Source organism: Triturus cristatus, chromosome 6 (assembly GCF_964204655.1).
Source record: "Triturus cristatus chromosome 6, aTriCri1.1, whole genome shotgun sequence".
NCBI lineage: Eukaryota > Metazoa > Chordata > Amphibia > Caudata > Salamandridae > Triturus > Triturus cristatus.
In genome coordinates this window covers 1,554,832,120-1,554,858,938 of record NC_140589.1, presented here as the reverse complement: position 1 = coordinate 1,554,858,938, position 26,819 = coordinate 1,554,832,120, and the positions used below count along the sequence as shown (strand labels likewise).

The 26,819-nt window shown below is 44.4% G+C and overlaps 1 protein-coding gene across 2 annotated transcripts in view; it reads left to right on the top strand.

Moving 5' to 3' along the window:
• KIF16B (kinesin family member 16B) overlaps positions 1 to 26,819 on the top strand; it is a 1,684,060-nt gene that overhangs the window by 579,857 nt on the left and 1,077,384 nt on the right. For both annotated transcript variants that reach the window (XM_085612707.1, XM_085612706.1), the window contains exon 12: positions 22,165 to 22,224. In XM_085612707.1, the coding sequence (XP_085468833.1) occupies positions 22,165 to 22,224 (60 nt within the window). The remainder of the gene's footprint in view (positions 1 to 22,164; positions 22,225 to 26,819) is intronic.

Here is a 26,819-nt window from a genome sequence, read left to right as displayed (position 1 = left end):
AAATGCGGCAATTTCTTTTTATAAATGTGTGTTTTCCCACTGGGATTCTGCAGTCAGCCCCTCGGGAAAACACTCAATTAAAAATATATATTTGTGACTCTATAGGAGGTTAACCCACATGATATGAGGGCAGACAATTTCTTCTTTTTTTTTTTATTATTATTCCATCTGGGGGCATGATCGCCCCTCTCCATGGGGGAAAAACCAGGCCAAACACTATTCCCTGGTGGCGTAGTGGGTTTCCTGGCTGTGGACCACAATCCACAACCAGGAAACCGTGTCAGGGAGGTATCTTTGAAAAGGAAAGATGTTCCCCTTTCCAACGATGCCTCCCTGAAACGTGGGGAGGCTTCGTGGCCCAATTTATCTGTATAAAGCATTTTTGTCTGTAAGCAGTTGACGCTAAGCCCCTAATAAATACTGCACTGGTAAGCATTTGTGTTCCTGTTCAGTTTCTACTATAATTCATTTTGGTTGGCCTGCTCTATAAAATGCAAAGCCTAGTCAACTTTCAGAGGCATGAATATACCCTGGCACAAAAAAGCTGGTTATTCCTGGTCCGGTCTTGGAGAACATATTCTTAGGGCCCTAGTTTGAATCCCAGACATGTATTTCTCTCTTTACTAGGTCAAAATTGTCAGTTGTTTGTTAACTAGGCCATATGTTTTCGATAGTCTCATTCTTCTGTGTATCCAATAAAGATAGTGTCTATACTTGGGACCAGATGTACGACCAGTTTTTGCATGCGCAAACGGGTTTGCAGCCTGTTCTTCCTGGGAGGGTGTCAGTGTACCCAATTGACCTGAGCTCGGGGAATGTCCTTGATATCTACTCTTCTGTGGTCTTGAGGCGAGGGACCTCCCTCGGCCTTCCTGCGTTCTCTTGGTCTATTTGACGGTCCCCCAGTGGCTGAACATGGGTCATGACAGGCCCCCACCCCCAAAGCCTACTCAAACTAAAATAGACAGTATACCACCTCTGTACCTGATGCCAGAGATCTGGGAAATCTTCTTCCATGCCCATGGCTCGTTCTCCTGTGGACCTGCCAGCCATCCTTGTAGCAATCCCGGCCTCTAGGGAGGTGGTGGTGACCAAGGTGGAAGGTGTTTGTATTGACCTCTCCCTCCTGCTCTAAGGCCTCCGCAAAGTTACAGAGAGGGTCACCAAAGCTTAAATGCGGATTTCGACTGCAGATTTTTTACAGTAGTACCTCTGCTCACCAGTAGGGGGCGTCAAGCGACTCCGTAGCGACGTTGCCCTCTGCATATGACGTCGATGGTGTCCATATAAGCCCTCCCCTGACGTGCTGATACCAGTTTCTTCTTTTCTGCGCTCAGTAGTGGTTTCTCAGGCCGTGTTTTGGCCTACTTTGGCATTTTCAGCGACCGAACAGTGTGCCTTTTAGCTCTGTTCAGGTTTCAAACCTTGTAGCTCCTGTAGCCGGCAAATTTCACCTTCAAACTATTTGCCTGTGGTGCCGGGGGGAGCACCATGACTCCGAGGAGTGTGACACCTGTCGTCAACTTCGATCGAAGGTGTTGCGGCAGCGTGGGATGAAGCTCCTAGCTGCAAGCCTGTCACAGCTTTCCAGGACTTCCTGTAGACCTCGGTCTTCTTCTCGGATATGTTCGCGGCCCCACGCCAGAAGCCGTTCCCGTGGATCCACATCAATCCACATCCCTAGGTAAGGCTAGGCGTAGGCGGTCGAAATCGCTGCATCTCCTGACTTCACTGCGTAAAGCCTCTTTTCCCGCCTCCTCCCACTCTTCAGTGGAGGAGTCGATACCCAAGTCAACTCTGCGCCTCTTCACCATTCCTGAAGCCGGGGCGACTCTGACCTAGATACGAGAATTTCATAATTCTCTTCATGCTATCTTTGGGTCTTCACCTTCCCCTGGAGCGCCTTTGGGCCCCAAGGAGGTGCGCAGTGTCTTGACTGTGTCCACGCCAGCAGGTTTGTCCTCCGCTTAATTTTGGCTTTCTGATTCCATTGTCGAATCTGTTTTGGCGCCAGTGCACCATCCCCTTTGGGGTTCCCACCTTTAACACTGGTATCTGATCATCTGATGATGCCGATCAATGCCACACCACTTTCTTCACCTGGCGCCGCTCAGAGTCAGTGGGTTGTCGGTGATGCCGCCTAGCTCGGAAACCCTCCCTCCGCTCTCTGTGGAGCCACCTCCTGTTTTTCTTTCCTTCTGAGGGACATGGTTTTGAATATTATGGGTAAGAATTTGTGTTTCTGCACCCCATGTCTGATACTGCCCAGCCTCCCTTGCAGGAAAGTTGGCTGACTGAGCTGGGTGACGCTAGTGAGTTAGAGTCTTCTCCGGCCTCGTTCCCCTCCTGGCCTGGCCTCGGAGGCAAGCTCCGCCTTGGCTGACCTGCTGAGGCGTGTTTCTGTGGTTTTGGATTTGACACTTCCCTCTGTGGAAATGACTACTGATCTCCTAATTGGTCATCCATCAGGGAAAAACAGGGGCAAAGCAGGTGCTCCCTTATAGTGAAGCTCTTTACGACATTTTATTGGGGGCTTGGGCTAAACCTGATGCAGGATCCCCTGTGGATTAGTCTATTTCGCACAGACACCGTCCTGCCCCCGATGATCAGGCCTGTCTCCTCCGGCACTCTACTCATCATAGTTTGGTGGTACAGGCCATTTCGGCCTCCCACGATTCTGACTCTCATCCTAATGTCCCTCATGACAGTGATTTTGGGAGACTAGACACTTATGACTGGCATGTTTTGTCCTCCAGACAGAACCCTGTCTTCGTGGTAATTTGGAAAAAGGAGCACAGGAAAGGGAAATCTCCTTTCTTAAAAAGACCCCTCACTCACCAACCTAGTTGGTGACATGCTTCATCATTGGGGTCCCACCCGAATAGCCGAATGCTATCCGGGTGTGCTGCCACACCTGATGACAGTGGAGCTGGTTATTTTGTTGTGAAGGTGAGTTCTGTCTGCTGGGTATACTCCTCATTCTTGTTTGTTTATATGATTGCAAGGGGACTAGGAGTATCCCCTTCATAATTGCGAAAATCCCTTACTCCCTTTTGAATGTTTTGTCCTCCATCAGTTCTGCACTATGATCCATCAATACGCTTTGTGTTCTCTGGTATTTTTTTTTTCCATGCATTGTTGAAGTCATTGACATGTCTGCTACCTTCGGTTCCAGATAACACACGGGACTAACTTGCCCAATTCATACGAGATGGGCAGCAAGCAGCTAAATTGATCATCCGTTGTGGTATGGATACCACTGATTCGGTGGGTCGGGCCATGCCTCTTCTGTGGCGTTACGTCGTTGCGAAAGGCTGTGCACCTCTGGTTTTTTGGAGCCTGTTCAAACAACCTTGATTGATATGCCTTTTGATGGTGCCCGTCCATTTGGTGCACATGCCGACTCTGCTTTGCGGCGATTTCGAGATAGTTGGGGTGGAGCAGATTCCTAATTATACCTACTGCTTCCCTAGTTCTCCTGTACTAGGTTTGTACAGAGAAAGTCCCTTTTGGATTTACATATGAGCCATTCCAAGGCAGAGCCCATTGGCTTTTCTTTTCAAATCCCATTTCCATCTACAGGTGACACCCAGTAAGGTGTTCTGCCTTCTGCAGGTACTTTTATTGTTCTTATACTGTCAATGACAGTTTATGGTTCCCGTTATCTGAGGCGTATATTCATTTGTGACCCTAGGGGAGCCTTTTTTTGTAAGCTTTTTTCACAAGCTAGTTTTCTATCCAAGTTCTTCCTTTATAGAGGGTATTTTATTGTGTGGATACACTGTTTCTTTGTTCCCTGTTCTACAGAGATCTTTTCTGTGCCCTGTATGTATTTTGGGATCTGTTTTTGGCACTTAGTATGCCTTATAGGGACTTCAGTTTATCTGCCTCTGAAAATATAGTGCTTGGGCCTTCCACTTTGCACCAGCTCCCGATTATAACCCCCTCCACAACCGTCTTGGGGGGTATCTCTCATCCCCATGGGGCATTTCCTCCCTTTAACTGGTGTTTTTTTCTTGACGGAAGCAGTGGAACTTGTGGCATGTTCTTTGTCCGGAGTAATTTTTCCGCTGTGACCAAGACAGTGTTCCTACTTAGGTCCTTTATTAGTGTGTTTGCACTTTTTGTTGTTCTGCTCTTGCTGTGCATTGGCAAGAAGGCTTCCTACTGCTTATCTTTCAGGTTCCTTGTTAGGCAATATATCTTGGTGATGCATTGGCTTTCAGGTGCCCCTCAATTGGAATGGTTCATGTCCTACCACTGCTACAGATTGCGTTGGCCTGTGTCACCGACTTGGCTCCCTTTTCTCTGATTCAACCCTACGGAGGATGCTACTACTTGCCACTTTCTGAAATGCCTTTTTCCTTTGTTCCCATAGGCATTATTTATTTACCAATTCAGATCACTGTCACAACATTTGCTTACTGTATTGGTTGTTAGCATCTCACTCATTCTGTCTGTGTCGCAACTCATTTTCATGTTCAGTTTTCCTTATGGAACATGTTTCCCTTTGACATTAGGATTCCATCTCTTTGAGGATTGGTTTCCAAGGGAGCTGGGGTCTCCCTTAGCATTCTTTTCTTGAGGGTTCTTCTTCCTCCTCATAGGATGTGATGAGGATTCTATCCTTCAAAGGCCCATTATACCACTTCCACCTTATTTGGTGAATTCCTTCTGCTTGAAGGAATATTTTCTCTTTCTCTCCCTCTCTTTCTTTGGAAGATGTGGCCCATTGTTAGTTGTGGTATATTGGTTTTATTTTGTATGGATCCTGCCACTTGTAGAGACATTCTTTACTGGCCTCAATCCTTATTGTGCTTATAAGAAATGCCGTCCATGGTCCTCAGCTATACAGTTTCGTGGGCTTGTTCCCTTCACAACTATGTACTCCTTCTTTTATTAGATAATTCAGTTGTGTTTTCCTGCCATATATCTCTGTCTATTGGAGGGGAAATTGCTTATCTGCCGAGGCCTTCTGTGTGATGGCCTTTATTTCGACTATACCCTTTGATGGACTCTAGTGGTGGTCCTCATTCCCTTGATAGCAGAGTATTCACACCTGCTTTTTTCTTTTGATTTCCTGTTAACCGCCTGATGATTGCCTCGTCAATCAGTAGTGTTGGTTGATGGGCAATTGCCTTTTTCTGGTGTGGGTGGTGCCCTTCACTCCCTCTCTCCTCCTTTGCAGTATTTTGATGCTGGTAATCCAGCTTGGGGCTAATATCTGCATATCTATAATTATTACTGGTTGCTGTTGCACCTTTGGTCTATTGCCAATGTATGTGTGTATTTGTCTGTCTTTCAATGGATACCTTTATTCTATGGGTGTTCCTCGTTCGTACACTGGTCAGTCTCTCTGCTTGCCGCGGAAGGCCATGGTTGCTTCCCCGATGGAGAGGATAATTCTTTTTGTATATTCTGATAGACTTGTCTGTATGCGTATATATCTATATATCTATGTGTTCACATATACACAGGTATATATTGTAAGTATGGTTGTGCTGAACTTCTTCCATAGAGCGTACATGTCTGCTTTTGTAAGTACGCCTTTCTTGGTGCTCAGGTCCGACCTTAACTTGATCGTTGCCTAGGCATTTGTGTTTCCATTATCATGTGGGCTTCTACGTTGCATAGTCCCGGAGGGTTACCTTCTCTTTAGGAGGGTTTCCTCCAACTGAGAGTGGTCTCTAACAAATGTTCTTGTTCTCGCAATGCATTGATTCTCTGATTCTCTCTCTCTCTCTCTCTCTGATTCTCTCTCTCTCTCTCTGATTCTCTCTCTCTCTCTCTGATTCTCTCTCTCTGATTCTCTCTCTCTCTCTCTCTCTCTCTGATTCTCTCTCTCTCTCTCTCTCTCTCTCTCTCTCTCTCTCTCTCTCTCTCTCTCTCTCTCTCTCTCTCTCTCGCCCTCTTTCTCTCTCTCTCTCGCCCTTTCTCTTTCTCCTCCCTCTCTCTCTTTCTCCTCCCTCTCTCTTTCTCCTCCCTCTCTCTCTTTCTCCTCCCTCTCTCTCTTTCTCCGCCCTCTCTCTCTTTCTCCGCCCTCTCTCTCTCTCTTTCTCCTCCCTCTCTCTCTCTGTCCCCTCTTTGTGGAAGTGCTCTGAGATTCCCTTTTCTCTGTGTTTCAGAAGGTAGGGTTAGCTCACATACTAGTTTGCTCAACAAGGAGTTGTAGCTCTAGTTCAGTGGTATAGGCTATTGTCCATGGTCCTTTAGCCTTGTCCAGTCAGAGGTTGGATATCTTTGGCAAGGCTACATAGTATTATTGTTTCTAGGAAGTGTTCTTCCCAACACTTTATCCCTTTGCTGTTGGTAATATTTTCCACATGCTTCTCACGGTCTTGTAAACTTTAGCTCCCTATGGACTACCCAAAGTCCTTCTGGTGGAGCATCTTCTTTGCCTCGCCCATATTCTTAGGACAGCCTGGTAACGTTGTCTCATTACGGACAGTCTAGTGGGTTCAATTCGCAGACCCTCTTCCAGGGATGGTGTCGCTTGGGTATCCAATTCTAAGATAAGGAATCTGCAGCAAAATATCTCCATCGGATGAAAAAGTTACTTACACTTGGTAACGTCATATCAATCAATCAAAAGACCTTTATTCGAATTGCTTAAATTCATAAAAGTACAGACATAAAACAATTCATTATTACAATATACAAATATAATAACTTTAAAAGTTAAAAAGGAACTAAAACAGCAGTCTTTCAAGGGTTTTCCATCATATTGCGTACACGAATTATTAATCTTAAAAAGGTACTGGTACGAAAGGTCAGTTCCTCTGAATCCAGGGAGAGTAACATCAGATGGGACTCTTCCAGGGAGAGGGGTCTATGTTTTCTAAAATAAGGTGTTAAAAACCAGTTGATATATTTTAAATAAAATTTGCAGAAAAATAAAAAATGCAGATCGTTCTGTTTGCTGGTGCCATCACAGGGGCAAGGGTTACATTCTGTAATATGATTATAGCCCAAGGGAAAACCCAACAAGAATTTTATGGAGCCTGCCCTTAATCGAAATAACAAAGACCTCTCCCAACTAGACATAGGAAGAGTAAGATATAGTGGGAGAGGTTGCCTGGGCAGATCATTCTCCATATATCTGACAACGGTAGATTTGGATATTTCCCTTTCCAACCTTTCTGCTTCAAAGAGTGCATATAGTGCTAGTTTAACCTCTGCCTTGTCTTGGTATCCGATTCTGGAGGGATCTGAGAAAAGAGCTCCTTTATTCACGGCATTTAGTGATTTTAAAACTCCAGCTAGCCATGGAATTAAAAGGCCATGATCACATTTAAGACAATCTCTAATTATGCTTTGTGTTAAGGAGGCTGCATTGTTCCTCCAGATTCTCAACCAGAATAGGGCTGGTCTGCTTCTGATAAAATCACAGATGTAAGGGAGGTTTAACTCTTTGTGACAGATAAATTCTGAGGACGAAATTGGGGCACCCAGTACTTTCCTGCAGAAACGTGTCTCTTCTCGTTGGATACCGGGGTTTTTAGCAGGGGCCCAAACTTCAGCCCCGTAAGTGGCAACAGGGATACACTGCAATCTAAAAAAATTTAAAATAGCACTGGTTGCACCCAATTTCTTAGGGCGTGGGAGGCTCAAGATTGAGTTGATGGCCTTCGAGAACTTACTCGTGGCGTGGGCAAAGTGCCCACTCCACGAGTTGTTCGCAGCGAAAGCCACCCCAAGATATATAAAAGAGTTTACAGAATCGAGTTTGTCAGACCCGATATGCATGGTATTAAGTTTCCGCTTACCGGGTCCGCATGACATAACAAAAGATTTTTTTAAATTCACCCGCAGATCTAGGCCCTCCATATGGTGTACAAAATTTTCCACAAGCAGACGGAGGGCATTAGGAGTGCGGCCCATAAGGACCGCATCATCTGCGTATAATAGAACTGGTAAAGAATGTCCCTGAATAATTGGGACATCTCTAGTTACTTGTTTTAAAACCTTTGCTATGCCATTAATGTAAATAATGAACAACAGGGGTGCTAAAACGCACCCCTGTCTGACCCCCCTGCCTATTTTTATAGCTCCTGAAACTTCGCCTCCTGACCCGATCCTAACTTGGGCCCTAAGGTCAGTGTGGAGATACGCCAGGAAGTGCACTAAAGGCTCGTCCAATCCATAATTGAGAAGCATGGACCACAATCTTGATCTGTTTACCAGGTCAAACGCGGATGAAAGGTCCATAAAGGCGAGATAAATGGGGGACGATCGAGCAACAGTATACTTATCAATTATTAATTTTAAGTTCAGACATTGCTCGACCGTACCCACTCCACTCCTGAATCCCATTTGACATGGATCCAATAGGTCACAATCTTCCGCCCATTCTACCACCCTGTTGTAAATAACTCGCCCAAGTATTTTTAAAGTATTGTCCAAGAGCGAGATTGGGCGGTAGTTAGCTGGGTCCGACCTATCACCCTTTTTATAGATTGGAACAATGATACTGAGAGACCACGTATTAGGAATGGGCGCTCCTGACAGGCCGTTGAAAACATTGTGTAAGATTGGTGCCCATAGATCTGGGCTGTGCTTTATGATATCTATGGGAAATCCATCAGGTCCAGGGGCCTTGTTGCCAAGGCTCTCTCTGATGGCTGTCACCACCTCAGAAAGATCGATCCGTAGGTCTCGCAGCTGTCCCAAGTCTGGGGTAGTTGCTTCCTCCAAGGGAGCAGCGTATATATTTGAAAAGCGGGCTTCCCAGGTGCTACTGATTATGTTGCAGCCAATTGGGGATAAATGTTTACCCATATCGCGCATTTTCCTGACAGCGGACCAAAATGGCCCACTGCTCTTCAGGTCGGCGCTATCAACCAGGGACTCCCACTGTTCCACTAGAAGTGCCGACTTTCTTTCAGCTATTTTATTTTTATAAAATTTCCTAGCTATTTGTACCTGCACTGTATTCCTTGGCTTAATGGTTAATACCCTGCGTAGTTCCCTATTTGCCTTGGAACAGGCAGAGTCAAACCATCTCGGATCTTTCGCCTTAGTGGGTAAGGGGATTAGCAAGTAATTTTTAATTGCCACACATAGTTTACCAAAATCGGTAACCATTCTGTGGCAATCCCCGTCAGGTGTCAAACAGGAGTTTATTAATATTAGATGATCTTTTTTTAAGGAATCAAGTAGGGCTTCACAATCAATTCCCCTCCATTTTAGACGGAGACCGTCACCAGATGGCATAATGTCTCTTGCGCCATTAAATGTGGCGTATACTGGGCTAGGGCCAAAATACAAAGTGACTGTAAGCGGGTTGTGGTCTCCATATAATGTCTCTACCACATTTGAATCTGTGACACAGTCTAATAGGTTGGGGGATGTGAAAATAAAGTCAATCGTTGAATGTGAATCCCTCCCTCTGTGCGTGGGGGCACAGATCATCCTTGGGGATTGGCTTGCTTCCATTACATTACTAAGAATGTGCTCGTTTAATATTTTAACAAGCTCAATACCTCTACGGTCTGCTGAATCTGAGCAGCTTTTGTCCTCTAGTCGAGGTTTCCCTGGAATTTTTGCATTAAAATCACCCCCAATGAGGATCCCTGACTTCTCGTCTAGACCTATGTTTGTATTCGATTCAAGATGTACCAATAAATTAGAAAGTGCTATATAGTTCCTATTTGGTATTGAATTAAAATCATTGTTGTAAAAGTTAATTAAATAAATCTTGGTCTTCCGCTTGTATTCGAGGACCTGAATATTTGGGTTCCCGAATGATAAATCCTTAAAAGTACCACCCGCCAGTATCCTGATCCCAATAAAAAGCCCTCCCATTGCTCGACCAAAAGCAGACTTAGAAGCGAACACACTGAAACAATGATAACCCTCTAGGTGCACATTCCCTACGGCCCAGGTCTCTTGGAACATGATAATGTCTTTGCCATCCAATAGCTGGACCCACTGAGGGTCAGAAAATCTTGACTCTATACCTGCAACGTTCCAGCTGAGGATTGACAAATCGCAACCACTTGGGCTGCCTAGGTGCTTGTCCCTGGAAATCGACCTGGGATTAATTTGTAAGGTTGTTGTTACGCCCTCGCATACGACTGAGGAGTCAGCCGTAGCGGGCTGTGCAACCATGGATTGAGGTGTAGTAATTTGTGTGGGATCTAGGAGTTCCTCAGTTACATCGGTTACCTCTGCACATTCAATATTCCTGACACTTTCCCGCAGTCAATCAAGGGCATGTTCGAATCGATTGTATGTTGGAACATTGTACTGGTATCTCCTCTCATACTCGTCCGGGCGAATATTTTGATGGATCTCTGCATAGGGCCTCTCCCTAGGAATGTGCTGTGGTGCGACTAAGAATGGGGGATATGGCATTTGGTGTGCAGGTAGTGCAATCACATTACTCAATGGAGGGGCATTTCTAGTGTCAGGGTACTGGCCCTGGTGGTAACGTCGGTTATTGGTTCTAAAATCAATGTTAATGTCCTGGCGATGTCCCAAGAAGTGAGTACCCATGCTAGGATTAGGATCTATTAGGTGCCTATAAAAATACCCAAGGGGGAGAAGGGTGGTATTGTATTCCCAATGGGAGGGCTGTGGGGCTTTTGCTAACGTGCATTGAGCCCATAAAGGAGACTTAAAATTTATAATTATGCAGTCTCCTTCGAACTTTTTCCTTAAGGGACCCACCCACCCCACTCTTTGGGTATGAATAATCTCCCCAGCGCCGTCCATTGGAAATTGACAATATCTGGATAGCCAATGGAGAGTTCTGTTTTTTAGGCTGACAAAATTTTCTTCTTGATCTTTCCTTAGCTTGGGGACGTTAGCTAACACCAGGACATAGGGTCCGCACTCAGGGGGTAGGCTAATACGGGCCGGAATTAGCTTAGCAGTGGTTGATATGGGCTGGACCGGCTTGGGTAAGGGTGGGGATAAGTCAAGTCCGGCATCAGTATTGATTTGACCAGGGTATGCCATATTACTTTTAGGGATAGTTTGAGCCATCTCTACAGGGGTGGCAGCCTTGGGGGATGTTGGTTTAGATGCCCGTTTGGGATGATGCTCCACAGGTGGTAAGTTTTTACTTGTACTTGGTATTGGGGGCAGCAAGGGGACACTATTATTAATTTTATCAAACATTTTGGGCTGATTTATTTGCACATCATCGATAATGGTAGTTACCCCTGGAGTGGGAAAAATTTCTTGATGCTGCCTTGAACTTAATTTAGATACATGATCAATCAATACTCTCATCCTTTTTTCTATGTTTGATACATGTAAGTTCAAAGGACCCAAAAGAGTAGATATCAGTGTCTCCAGTCTCCCCCAAAATCCCTGAGCCCCTGACAATGTGTTAATTTCTATAATGGAGGAATCCGTCCTACTAGCTAGGCCGTCCCCTTTGGCCTTATCTGGTACTACGGGTACGACAGACCTCCGTGGTTGACTATTCCCACCCTTCTGTTTGTCTTGTGGGGCCTCGATGTGTTTCCGCTTGCTTTTAGCTTTTTGCCTCTTTGCTTTCTGTCCCCTTGTTTGCATTGGTCCGCTAAAGTTTTTATCCCCACCTGAGTCAAGGGCAACAGAGTCATGACATGAGTCGATCCCTTCTATGTGAATCAAATTGTCTGCTGGAGATAACAAAAGATCCATGTCCCTGTTTGGGCTTGCTTCTAACATAATGGGAGTTGACGATAACCTAGTATCCGTAGGCAGATGATCATGGGGAACTATATTTCCATTTTTGTAGTTCTCTTTCGTAGCTGTGCCCGGAAGCCCTGCGTATGATGTGGCAAGTAAAGAATCGAGGGATCTTTCAAAGGAGTTATCATGTTGCATGAATAGGGGTAGACTAGGTGGAAGCGAGAGGCGTCTTTCAGTATTCTGAATGGCCGTAGCAACGACCCCTATTGTTTTTTGCAACATTTTGTCTATGGCCGTTAAGCTTGGCAATGGGGTAGTGGGTGCTGCATGTTGTTTGGGCTTACCCGGTCTTCTGGGCGCTGCTGAGGTCTTTTTCCCCATGATGAGTGTTGATGTAGGTAGCCGGTAGTGGTTTTACAGCCAAATACCCCCAGACCAACGATGTTAGAGGGGGGGCCCTGCCCTGCCTCTTCCTGGCGATGACGGGCAAGGATGGGCCCGCCCTTGGCCCGGGCTTTGCCCGGGCGCTGCCCGCGTGCGTCCCGCGCTGCGTGAATCCTGCTGGGCTTATGAAGAGCCCGGGCGCTGCCTGATGTCGTCAGCGGCAGGCGCCCGGAGCTGAGGATGCTGGGGCTTGTGGTCTCCTGGCCGTTCACCTCACGGCGGTGCAGGAATACTCCCGGTCCCTCGCGGCGGGCGGGCAAGGCAACTCTCCCCACGAAAGCCGTTCCCCTCACGGCGAGCCTTCGTTTAGGTAAGGGCAAGTATTTTGAATAGCGCGTCCCCGCGTAACGCCATATCTAGTAGACACAGGTTCTAGCCTTAGATCCCTTAACGACCCACCCATCCTCCCCGTTCTGCAAGCTTCTTGTCTTGTTTCCTACAAGATCCCTTTCTTGGCATTCTGGTGCCTTTCTTTAGGACTTCGATATTGTTTGACACAAAGATGTCTCTATTTTGGCACACTGTTTCCATAGGCAGTTTCTATAGTGGCTCTGTGTTTTTGGTGCGAAAAATCGTCGCAGAAGAAACTGTCGTCAGCGCATTAGGGGAGGGCTTATATGGACTCTGTTGACATCACACCTTGAGAACAAGGTCAAAACTGAGTCGCCCAATCCCCGCTACCGATGTGCAGAGGTACTGCGCCTGGGGAGAATTATAAGATACGGAATCTGCGGCTAGATCCTGTCTATACCAGATCAGGACATTATATTGAATATATTTGACCTGTATTAGGAGCCTCAAAATATTCTAGCACTTTATTTAATTTGGTGTTTTGAAACGACTTAGCCAGGTCAGCTTCTCAGAAGATTCTCAGAGGCGCCCTGGAGCTATCTTCTTGATTTAAAAATGACCTTTGGAATTATTTTATCGGTTTACTACCCGTGCCAGGCATCTATAGAGTTTATTATACTTCATGTGTGGGTGATAACATGTGGCTCATACGAAGAAGTGTGTAAAGTGAATTCCAAATACATTTGTTGGAGAGGAATTGCCCTGGAGGTAAATTATAATCTGCTTCAACAGTAGGGAATTCCATGATCTCATAATTGCCAAAAAATCACCTACTGTGGATAGGCCAGCTGTATGCCAAAGATGTAATTGACTAGGTCGCAATCATCCCGTTTTGGGCGGAAGGCCCAACAAAGGAATGGCAGTACCATAGGGTGCCACTGTGTCAGTTTATTAGTTCTGGCCAGACAAACCAAGGCTGTGAGAAATAGCTTAGTAGGGAGAGAAAACAGGCAGGCGGGACAGAGCAGTAAGTAGTGCAATAGACCCTCCCTGAAGTCCTCAGTAGTGCACCCTGTCTCCTATAGAGAGCACCGAGAGAGCCAATGAGCCAGCCATTTTAGTTGTGCCGCCAAGTAATAGCTGTCAAAGTCCGGGAGGGTCAGTCCTTCTGCTGATTCTGGAAGTTTTCAGTGTAGCTAATGTCAGGTTTTTGTACTCCTCAGGATCCGGGTGATGCAATAAGGGGTCCACCTCTTGACATCCCAGAACTCTAACTGAAAAGTTACGGCGCGTCAGGGCGATCAAGTGAGGGAAGGGAAAGGTTGGGGACAGCAGGGATGAGAACCTATAAGACAAAACAACAAACATCAACAAAAAACACTTATATATGTCTACTCTCATAAAGTCTCGCTAAGTGAACATAAATACCTTTCACCTCTTCCTGGCTACCTCACGCTGGTATTTAGAATCCCAAAAAAACAACCAATCCCTTGTGATGGAACATCATATAAAATATAACACATTGTTTGAAACCACACATATGCCATATTCATACACAAACACCCGAGGACCTTGTGTCTAACACACCCTGGAATCAGACCTCTCCCCTGGCTCACCTTAATTCAGTTATGGTTTGACCCAAAATTATATGAACAAAGTCTCGAAAGTAGAATAAAGAAAAGTCAAACCCAAATAAGTATAAATGGTCCGTGGACCTAGTCAGAGGGTTTTGTAGTAACACTCCTGGATGTCTCTTAATAGGATTTAAAACTCTTCATAAAAGAAATACGGATTCCTTAGTTTCCCCTAACCAAACTGCTTCCAGTATCACAATGTCACTGTGAATTATTGACCCAGCCAAATCCTTCATTCCAATAATCCATTTAAAAAAGAAAATTCGAAAGCCGACAGAGTCAGAAAGGCGAAAACACGGTTACGTCACCGCCGCCCAACCAACAACTAATAACTATAGAAAATGCAGTCTTCTGTGGTTCAAAGCACCACAGCCTGCTATTCCTCGCTGATGCGCCGTCACCGTTCGGTGAAATAGCGAACTTCTGCTCTCACTCACCGTCTCTCGATTCTTCATGCTGTCTAGAATCCTCACCAGGACTCGAAGAATGCTTCGCCGAGCACTCCAACACCACGGCTTCGGAATCCCCGGGGACGGCTGCACCGAGTCCGTACACCTCTGCTGATGATCTCCGACCCCCGCAGGCCTCAGGAAACCAGACAAACATTCAAAATTACGCACGCTGCAGAACGCGTGACGTGTCCTCTTGTAGACTCTCGCTCCTCCCCCCACTCAACCTTCTGGGAATTGCAGTTCCAACCGGCTAGGCAGGCGCTACACGTCTCGATTCCTGACAGCTAAGGCTACTCACCATCGCCCTGTCCTCCAGATCAACACAATAAGAAATTAATCTACTTGTCTAAAAAAGGAAAGTGTAACGAGCAAAGAGGGATTAATAAAAATAATACAGAAAGCGAAGTAGAACTACCATCTTCACCAAAGCAATATGACCCAGCTCTGAAAGTGGAAGAGAAGATCGGAAAGAAATCCTAGTGGAAAGCACCTGAATTGCTCTGTCTAAATTTCTATCATATAAATCCATGGGGTGTGAGAAAGATTAATACCTAAATATCGAAATGAAGCCATTTCATTCTTCAATCTGGGTTCTAGTGTCTGAAAGGGAAGACCACAGCCGTGTTGCAATGGGAAAATGCAGGATATAGCCCAGTGAACTTTAAGGCGTGATCGCAAATTCGGCTAGTACCTGAGTAATAGAAGACAAATCTGTATTTGCATCTCAAATATAAAGGAGTAGATCATTCGCATTTAGGGGTACAGCTTGAATTGTGCCGGTTCGGTATGCCCTAGTATATACCTAGAAGGTGCAAGTGGGCTGCCAACAGTTCCATAGCCATGAAGAATAGCCAGGGTAAAAGCAGACAACCCTGCTGAGTGCCTTTCCATATTGCCCACTTGACTGAGACAGATTTCCCAGTTTTCACTCTCGCTGAGGGTGTGGAATATAGAATACGAATGCATTTCCGCCAATATTGGTCTATGCTGAATAACCTAAGCACTCTAGACGTATATCCCCAGTGCAGAAAGTCAAAGGCTTTCTCCAGATCAAGAGCAATTGAGTATTGAGGAATAAAGCCTCTGATTCGTCTTTAATGTGCCATAATCTGCGGAGATTAAGGGAAGTATTACAACCCAAAACAAGGCCTGTTTGGACCTTGTGAATAATTCCTGGGTCTGTTGGGTCTTTGTGCAGTTTCAGTAATGTGGAGATAAGTGCCTCATGGAGGCAGAGAATCAGTGGTGAAGACATCATCATACAATTTAACCAGTTGTGGCGCTATTGATTGGCTGAATGGTATACTCAATTTTCCCAATGGCCCATCCGGTCCTGGAACTTTACCTGGGGGTAAGTCCCCCAGTAGCGATTTGATTTTGTCCTCTGTGAGGGGGGTTTCCAGGCCTGTCTAAGCTTCTAAGGGTAAATGACCAAGATGTTTAGGAGCAGCAAAGATCACACGTGGAATCAGAGATTGATGGCGGGGCTTTGTATAGGTCCTTCTTAAAAGCGTAGAAAGCCTCGTAAATGGCCGACTGGGTGTAGGCAACCACTCCAAAGGAAAGAGTAATGTGGAGAGGGTTAGAATCAACTTGCTGAGGTGCAACCATTTATGCCACATGATGGTCACAATGTTGAGGTACATATTGAAGTCGCAAAGAAAGGGGCACCTATTATTATTTAATAGCCCACTCGAAGCAAGTTTGAAGAAGGTTGTAACAAAATTAGGAGATGGACACGGAGGTTTGTAGAGGAGATGTGCCTTAAAAGAGCAGTCTGTAAGAGTGAGAGCTTCAGCTGCTGGAGTTGGGGTAGTGTTGATGGCAGAAATGAGAAACAAGTTTTTTATAAATACAGGCCACTGTATCACCCCATTTATAGAATCTATTAATGTGTTTAATCTTGTATCCCCCTGGAGTGGCCAGTGAAATAAGTGAGGAAGTGTTCTTGGAGCCAAGTCTTGGTAAGGAATAGGCAGTCCAGCCTATAGTGTAAAATCAATGTGTAAATTTCAGAATAATGTTTGGACTGAGATCTTACATTGAGGAGGGCAACATTGAGAGGTACTGGTAAATGTGTGCCCGCACACAAGGAGATTTAGTAAAACAGTTATACCTTTGTGAACAGCAGACCATTGGGTCCAAGGAAGGGCATGTTAAGTAAAATGTCCTGCATATTACACCAAACTTCCTGAAGTTTTCTGCACTTGTAAAATAGAACTCTTTACCAGGGCCGTGGCTGAGGCAATTCTTTTAGATTTCCAGTGTAAAACCTAGGACCCTGTGTGGCAGTGATAATTGTATCTTATAAAAAGAGGGTGTTTCCCTAATTAGCTGTCAAATCTGTTGGGCTAAAGCAGACTTTGAGGCCTCACTGATGCTTGTGAGTTCCAGTTCTGGTTAGCTCCAGATGTGTTTTGGTATTTCAAGTCCAGCACTAAAGGGTGGGATTGTGCACTCTGTGTGAATCTACAGTAGTAATGAACTGCAATCCCATGGTTAGAGGCAAGTAAAGATTCCTTCTTTGTCTAACATTTTAGATGTACGAAACTCCCTTGCAAGCAGAATAATTTTGCTGAGCAGGAGTATGCACACACATTCATATATGTCAAATGACTGATTTTCATTGCCATGTTTTTACTGAAGTAGACCTGATTGCACCTTAAGTAAGAATAAATCATCATATAGCCGGAAGTACAATGCAGTCTGGTTCCGAATGGTGGTTTGCTGTAGTTATGATTGTGCTACAGCGACGTTAGCCTTATGGTGCAGATGGTGCTGATGCTAATCTTCTTAGGTGATAGGTCAACAGTATTCCCATCATTTTTGAGAATTGTTTTCTTCTGAACACTTTTGTTTTCACAGGTGTTTAATTCAAGAGTTGGTCTGTTATTCCAGAGTTGGCATTAGACTGTTGATGCAGAAATCTGGGTTCGACTTTGCATCACCTTCCCCTTATCACCATCTTCCAGATGGTTGCCTATCCTCCTTGTTTAATGCAGGGGTTGCGGACGCTCCAGGTTCTGCCCTTAGACATATATTTGAATTTGCTGCTTATTTGCTATTTTAGACCCATAATCCTTTTAAAGTATTGTCTGTGCTGTCATGGGAGATGTGAGCTGTGAAATGACAGTGCTGTCAAGGGTGGCCTGGCACTCTGGGACTTTGTTGAACTCAAGTTTGGGTTTTAGTGCATTTCTGTACTTGGAGTGGTCTGGTGTCAGCAGTTCACCATTGTTTCTATCATGCCTCTTTGCCATATAGTTCCCCTCCTTTCGAAATGTACTGAAAAATGAAGATCCACATCTGCAGTCAGGTGCATGGCTCATAGTTGCTCTAGAATACTTGCTTATTCTCCAGTGATGTCATGTTCCTTTCTTTAAGTAGTGTGCCATTGGAAAGTGGATGTTTTATATACTTCGTTTTTCATTTAGCTTCACCTCCAGGTTCCTGTCAAGGTGTTGGTGCTCTGTATGTTCTCTGGCTCTTGAGACAAAACAGTAATGTATTCACACACATACCGCAAGTCTTGTTGTCGCTATTCATCATTATTTTAAGTATTCCAAAATGTAGTCAATGAGAAGGAGAGTGCTTGCCGCTTGTTGTCGCTATTCAGTGTTATTTTAAGCATTCTGAAATGTAGTCCACGTGAAGGAGATGGGTGCCTCTAATTCTCCTGTGGGGTGTTCAGGTCACTTGAGGCATGTGTGAACCTTGACCTTGGACCCTCTTTTGCCAGAGTTGCTGTGCTGGGGAATGTGATGCTGCCTGAACTGGGGGTTTGACCTATCCATTTACTCCGCTAAGGTGTATCATGGGAAATTTAGATGTTTTGTTTTTATTCTTAAGTATATCTTTATGCTATGTCGTGTTTTCCAAGTTTTTCATTTTTTTTTTTTTTTTACAATCGTCTTTGGTTTCAGTTAATATGCCACGAGTGTCATTCGCCAGCTGCCTAGCCATACACTAACAGGGTAGGGGTACCATTTGCAGTGAAAAGTTTTCTCTTCTTACTCATTTGCATTGCTTAGGCATCATTGCTCCTTGTGGTACCTGGCATCCTTGGGTTGGTTTTTCCCCAACATTTTGCTTTGAAGTCTCCTTTTCTTGCTGGCTTTTTGTTCGCTGGCCTTCGGATTCTGTACACTTTACCACTGCTAACCAATGCTAATGTGCTTGTGCTCTCTCCTCTAAACATGGTGAAATTGCTGTATACCCAATCCCTAGTACTACATGTACCCAGGGCCTGTTAACTAAGTGCTACTAGTGGGCCTGCAGCACTTGTACGAGCCTCCTAAGTAGCCCTTTACACATGTCTCGGGCCTGCCATTGCAGAGCCTATGTGTGCAGTTTTCAACTGCCATTTCAACCTTGCAAGATACATTTCTTGCCAGGCCCAAATCTCCCTTTTAATACATATGTCACCTCTAGGGTAGGCCTTACACAGTCCAGAGGGCAGGGTGCGGTGTATTTAAAATGTTGGACATGTACTTTTACGTTTTACGTGTCGTAGTAATGAAAAACCCCTACATTTATTTTTCACTGCTATGAGGCGTACGGCTCTTATTGGATAACATTGGGTTACCCTATTACATTGTGATAGCCTTCAATTGAGAGCAGGTAGATAGGTTGAGTTTGGTGTCTATGGAATTGTGATTAAAATCACTCTTTAGTGGTAAAGTTGGAGATCTAGTCACAATTCTGAAAAATGCCCCTTTTAGAAAGTTTGTAACAAGGGGTTGGGCTCATTGACTCAGCAAGGTTAAAGTACTTGAAAGACTTCATATGCAACAATATAACTTGTCTGAAAATATTTAATGCAATTAGTCATTTATTTGTGGTCCAAAGATTTAATTAACTCGACCACAGTCTCTTAACTTAGTACATTTTCAACCTTTTTTGCACATTTTGCATATCACAATCATTAGATAAAATCCAGTGAACTTAAATAACACACAAATTATTCCTAGATTCTGTAAACATAAGCATAATTATAAACCTATAAAAAAAAGTGTTTTAACAATTCATGGCACATATGTAATGCACCAGTACCCAACATTTTTAATAGTAGGAGTGGCAGATTTGTCTCAGTTGTCCAAACTCCTAAAACAAAGTATTAACAGGGGTTGTAACAACTTATTGATTACACATAAACAAGGCACCTTATTTTTTTAGCGAGATTCCCTATGTTTGTGGTTGAAAGTTCAAGTCTACTGCGTGGTTGTCGAAGCGTTTCGAACCCCGTCATTTTGGGGTCTCCTCAGGACCAAGTACAGGATACCAACTCTATTCTCCTGTGTATTCCATATGTGTTCGTTTTTGTATCAAGATGAAACGGTGGCATTACAAAATGGTCTGTTGGCGCGTATGCTGACGTGTAAAGCACTGTTTTCCTTGTTGGTAGAGACCACTGTTGGCTAAGTCCGTAAATCAACATGCATTCAATCCTTCTTCAGATTTAACAGTGTTTCAGAAGTGTGGCAAGGTTCCATTAGTTTCTGTACTCCTTTGCCAGCCTCCGATTTAATCAGTAACACCGTTTCCATTTGTTTAATTGTTCCACGTAGCTTGTAACATCCAGTGTATTGCGAAAGTCGATCGCGTTGCAGTAGCGCCTGCAAGTTAGAAAGATGGCATTATGTTGTCCTAACCAATTTGGTGCCTGCAGCCTGTCCCCGGGTCACATGATTAAGTGTAAGCTGGCAGGGGGCCTGTATGCATTGCTCCCAGACAATAACACAAAGGGAAGCTAGGTGTTGGCAGGGTGGGCCCCTCTGAGTTAAGGAGGGGGAGGAGCTGTCATCTACCACACTTGCACATCACAAAGGCCCTGCATGAGCGCTCTCTCAAATGGGTTTGACACTAGTGTATTGTGATCCCAGACACACCGAGGCCAGGGCAGGGAGGCAGGAAATTCCATGCAGCTCTCGGAATGGAAACCTCTGGAAGCGTCTCCCAACATCAAAGTGAACACCAGGTATAAATATTGGACCTCAGAGCCCAACTCTTCAGTACACATCTGGACCAGTGGAAAACTCAGAAGTAGGACGAACTGCTGTGCTGCACTGCAAGAAGGACTTCCACTCTGCTGCCCTGCTGCCTGAGTGAAGCACTGGACCTGCATCTTGAAACCAGGACCACCAGTGTGACTCCAAGGGCTAGTTGTCTGGCCTTCTGACCAGAGCCTCCAGGACAGAAGGCTCCAGCCACATTGTATCCAGCACATGCACTCTGTCAGCTGTGAGTCTTGTCCTCCCAAGTGGTGCCACCTCAGTCCTGGACTCTTGGAAGTGGGCCTAAAGGTGCTCCTGCCAGCACAACTGGACCCAGCACAACTGAGGCATTGAAGCCACTGTGCAACGCATCGCCTTTCCAAAGTCCTCATCTGAGCCTCTGCGCAACATATCACCTCTCCAAAACTCTGCATCTGGACTGCTTTGTGGACTGTCTCCATGTTCGACTTCGCATCGCAACCCGATCCTTCCTGGAACAGCTGCTACGCAACGATTCCTCAAATGCATGCTTTCTTATCGCAAGCCCTTTTACGACAGCATCATCGACAAAGTTACAGGACTCTACATCGCAAGCCCCACAGTTTATTCGAAACCCGCCGGTTCGTGATGCATCTCATGCAGGACTTTGCATCGCAAGCCCCTAGTCGATGGCGTGCTCGACGTTGATGCACAACCTTGTGTTGTGATTTCACTTTATTACTGTTTGAAGTACTGCCTATATACTATACACATTGCCTCCAAGGTAAGCCTGATTAAGCACAGGTTAATTTGGGGTTTGCTTGGGGCTTCAATCTGACAAGTATTGTGGTTGCTGCTTGCGTAGGGCGTCACCCCTTTCTACCAGTTCCCCAGTTTCTTACACTCATGAGGTTGGATGATGTTACTCCTGCTAGTAATTGCTTGTGTTGTGTCCAATCAGGTGTATGTTTGGCCATTCTGTTCCTCAGAGTGGATGGATTCCTGGTTTCAGAATCTGGGCTCACATTGGCAGTTGTCTGTGGTCAGTCATTTAATGGTTCATGGTACAATCCCTCTCCTACCACCGTGGAGTTTTTGAATCCGTTCTTCCAAGAGGATCAGGCGTTCTACATGATTTGTGGATACCTACCAATGATTGTCGATTGAAGACTTAGGACAGTTTAATGTATCCATATAATGTAAGAACTGTGACGAGAAGTACATGAAGTGACATTAATCAGATTACTTATAAACAATAATCGATACTCCGAATAGTCTCATCCTCATTACAATGCTATATTCTCTCCCTACTCCATCGCATGCGGTCAGTCTTACACGCTTGTGGTATGCTTGGGGTTTATGAACAGAACCTCTGCATGAACATTCGGTTATTTATGTCTTTCTTACAGTTGGAGGGGTCAAAAAAATGTTTATAATGTAAAGGGGTTATCGCAGCTCCTTGTTTTCGAGGCACAACTCTTATAACGTGAGAGTAGTAGTCGTGTAATGAAGGGTAGTGCTTAGTAATGGCAAACCATAGGGCATCCATATTTCAAAGCTGGGCCACTGAATCCAAGGCACGTCACTCCGCTGAGTGTTTAAGTTTTCAAAGCAGCTCATGCTGCATTACTAATGCTTATATTCACTCTCTGATGGGCATCGGGTAAACCATCACTGTCAGTTCTGTACAGAGTGGTTTCTTTTCTGCTTTTCTAATAAGTACATTTTTGTTATTTTCCGTAGGTAAAAGAACTAACCAAAGAGTGGACAAACAAGTGGAATGAAACCCAAAACATCCTCAAGGTAAATATCACCAATGTTTACAAATCCCTCCTAAAGCATTCACAGGTGGGCTTAGGTATCCATCAATCAGTTCCAAATATGCAAAGTTATCGAAGCTGGTAAACCAGAATCGCAGAACAGAAATAAGGTGGAAAAACATCATCCTGGAATCTTGTGCATTCCAAGTAAATTAATTCAATGTGTGTGTTTCCTGATTGGCTTCCAGATACTGAAGCCGCCAATGGTCTTCCGCTAACCCCTCCCGCCATACTGGCTTTTAAAGAAGCCCACTACATGCCACCCTACATGCCACATGACCCCCCACCTCCCCCTTTCTATGTTTTCTGCGTCATGGAGGCACAGATGCGTGAATTGCTGTAACATCCGTAGCAGAGAGCTCCTGTCCGAGATGGAGGTCCTGATATGGGACAGTTTTTCGACTTCTAGGAAGCAGTAGACGAAATATGGAAATTGTGATAAACAAAATCAGACTGCAGGAAATTTTAACATACATTACCTTTCACCAATAATTGTTAGTGATTTTACTTTTTCATGGCTTTAGAGTTGTTAGTCATATAAAATGTGTAACGGTGCGATCTTGTTCAGACAGATTTATGCATGCAGAAGGTTCGTTCTTATCTCTCTCTCTCTCTCTCTCTCTCTCTCTCTATATATATATATATATATATATATATATATATATATATATATATATACCACTGGATTTCCGAGGCGATTTGGGGAATAGAACGTCAGTGAGAAAGGGAGATGAGAGAGTTAATTCTCTCTCTGGCAACTCTGCATTCCAGCAATTACAAGAGCGTGGTAACAGAACTATATGCACTTTGAAAATTTAATTTTTCACAGCTTGCACTTTGAAATTATGGCATTTACTTGTTGTGACATTTGGTGTTTGAATTACGCTATTGAAGCAAGATGAAATATTACGCCATGCCACTTGCTGAAAGACTTATTGTAGTGCATCCTGGGGCCTGTAGTCGAGCACTGTGACAGTTTGGAATATAAAAGACACTCACCTGTGACCAAGGCAAAATGCTGAAACGCGTAAGGAGAAATGAGCGTTTTCCCTGTCTGCCACGCATTGACGAATAAAAGTCAGCTGTATTTCTGTCGGAGGTGGGCTCTATTTGTTCTTCGTAGCGTCCCTACATCGGCAGGATTCTCCATTCCTGTCCACTGAGCCCGCCCTGCAGGGTCGGGGGCCCCCGGTAAAGTGGAGCCTCTGTGTAAACATACATCACTCCATGGAACCTTACTGTAAACTTAACTTTTACAGGTATTGCAGGCAGTGTGTATGAGGTAAGACAGAACTTTATAATGCTCGTACTGGGGTCAAGCAGCTTCCTTTTGGCTAGTTCTTCTCTGAATAAGCACAGAAACTGGCAGAAGCCTGATGCTTCTAACCTGATGCTGGGGGAAGAGGCTGAGATGCATTCCAGAATCCAAAGGAAAGTATCGCGAGAGTGGGTCGGTGAAAGGAGGGACAATGTCTCGATATTTGAATGCAGGTGTAGGGCAGATGCAGTAAAAAAACATAATGAAGTCTCACATTTAGTTTCATCTAAGCCCGTTCAGTGTTTCAAGAGAGATTGAAAGATCTAAAACATGTGCTAACATGGGTCTGAGGATTTAGGCGGTTCGGTGTTTTAGGAATGGAGGGAGCTAAATAAAATCGAGATTACTGTACACTCTACCGAATGTTTGAATACTGTGTGGAGTCCTATCAGTGTGCATGAGCTGCTCACATGTGAGCATGGTGGCACTAATGATGAGTCGAATCTGATGCTGTGAGATGTAGATGAGGAATCAAAGGACAATGTCTGCAGTCAGCAGGTGCATGGAGGAAGCAGTACACTTAAAATAGTGCCAGGGACTGCTGCTAGATGTCTTCAGCCAGTTGTGAAATCAATGCAATGCAGCAGCAAGCTGAACCACGACAGGATCGGTATTAAATGGGAACTACCAATAGGCACACAAGTGACCCTCTAGAACCATGCTGAATGCAAAATACTTTTACGGTACATGGTTGGCTTGCCTTTTGTGGTGCAGTTTAGAGGTATCGGGCAAAAAGTAAATTAATTCTAATTGTACCGTCATAGGGATGTGTAACATTAATGTGTGCCATTTTCTGTGCTTTGTGAATGTATTTTTTATGATTGAAATTAATAATTTGAGTATGTCCCATTGTGCTTATATGATAATTATTTGGTATAAGATTCTCTCCAATACCAAGTTATGGAGAAGGCAAATTGGCATTATTAGTCTAGACGTCTCATTTACACAACAGGTATCTTATTTCCTGTCTTTATATTTATTACCCGATTACGATCTAAGTTTCCCCTCATGTTTGCTTCCTCAAAATATCTGTTGTTCTTGAATTTGTTCAATGTTCATTTTTTGTGCATTTTAGACCAGTTTTTTTTGCTATGAATTCTAATGCCTGTAGGCTGATTGATTATTGTGAACTCAAAAAAATACTATATTAGGCGCTTATTACTTATTACCATATCTACCAGGTGTGCATTTCACCCAGTGGAAACGATGATACTGAAGTTTCGTTATTTCCTTGTATCAGAATCTTCGCAGGTTTCTAAGTTACTGTGCTTGCAATGATCTGTAGCAGCAGTACTGGCTTTTGCACACCAGATTACTGCATGTGTTGCCTCTTCACCACAGACTGATTTCACCGGATGTTCCTTTGTGAACTATTCATGGTGAAAGCAGCTCACTCTGGGACCTGCACTATTGCTGCCTTACTTGTAGACTGATTTGGCCTTTAACTCCAGTTTACACTCGTCTCTGCATGGTGTTAAAACCTGTAACTAACCCCTAAGTGCTAAATGTGGCATTTACGTTGAAAAGATGCTTGATGTAACATGACCTGTTATTGTCTGTTAACTTGACTATGTGAAATATTTGGCACTACATTTTGTAGATATATAGCTGTACAGTCTAATTCATAATGTTTATTAAACTTGTTGAGTTGTTAAAGTGAGGTTAGGACATTTGACCCTGTCGAACCTAGATGTGGCTGCTGCTCCTTGTTGACCTCAGGGATGTTACTCAGTTAAATACCCCGTTAAAATAAATACAATGTCCATAGCTGTAAAGGCAGAAATAAGTGGTATTGCCCTGTTGCAAGAGACAAACATACTGGAGGCAGAGGTTGTGAGGGCTCGGAGGGAATAGTAGATCACTTTTGCTGCTCAGCCAGTCATCAGGAGTTAATATACTAATTAGTAGAATGCTGTACTGCGAGGTTACTTAGGAAAAGTCTGATCCTAATGGTAGATCATTATGTATATTACTAGAAATAGAAGATACAACATCACTACTAATAAATGCATACGCACAACTGGTACTTGCCTACTCATGGAGTACCTCTGCTGCAAGCGGTATTGTGTAATGCACTTGTTAAAAAATATTGTTGGAAAATAATAGTATGAGATGGGTTTGCTAAAATTCCCCTGAAACACCTTAAGCATAGGATTTCTGTTAGGACTGGTATGACAAAGTTAGAGATCATGGCGATCAATAACCTCTGGACTTCCTTAAGAAAGATGTCGGACCGGCTAACAAAGGAAGGCTCATGCACCTATCAGATAGAGAGACATTGTTCAGCTCTACATAAAACATTCTCTAGGTTTTCTTTTTCCTGGTGGGTGGTCATCCAATAAACCCAACCATATATTGTAATGAAGGACTCATCCCCTTGACCGATCATGCAAATACATAAATGCATATCTGATAAGGAAAAGTAAAAGAAAACAAAGAGCAAGTTCAGTCGCTTCCTAATGCATGGTAACCCTCTTATCTTATTTTCTCCTGCCCTTTTGAAGAGAAATTGTGAAAAGTGCTGATCAAAATGTTGTACCAGAATTTAGCAGGTGTTTTAATGTTGCATGGTAATAACTCCGAGCTTTCATTGGAGGAACAACCATCTTCTCCATTGCACATCACAAAATGAAATCTGACAGAGACAGTTAGTTATAGATTTCTTACCTTAAAATTACCCACAGGCATCAGACTGGATCAGGAGAATTTTTTCTTAGCAGTACCCCTGCAAATCGATAGGTTGTTGGTGTCGTAGTCGCCGGTATGACGTCGCAGTGCCTAATTACATGCCGCCCTGTGCGCTGACGTCGGTTCTTTCTTTTTCCGTGCCAGCCTAGCTCAGATCCAGAGAGAGCTACCCCTTTACTCACTTTTTGAATAAACTTTTTCGACGTTTTGTCGACTTTTTTTGTGTCTTTGACTCCTGGTACGCAAGTGATGTCCCACCGCCTGACCGGATTCAAGCTTTCACAGGCTGATGTCTGTGATGGACCCGCACCTCGTATGCCTTTGGTGTCTGGAGCGTGACCATGACCCGAAGTCTTGCTCCAACTGCTGCCCATAAATCCAAAGTCTTTGCAGGAGCGGACCCGAAAGCTCTTGGAGGCCCGGCAGTCAGCTGCGCGTTGCTCCCGTTCCAAAGGAAGATCTCGAGCCACTCTCGGAGCCCCCACACCTCGTCCCATTCAAAGTCGTCAAAGTCCTCGGGTAAGTCGAAGCACAGAATGCGAAGAAGCACCAACGCTCTTCGCCTTCTCCCC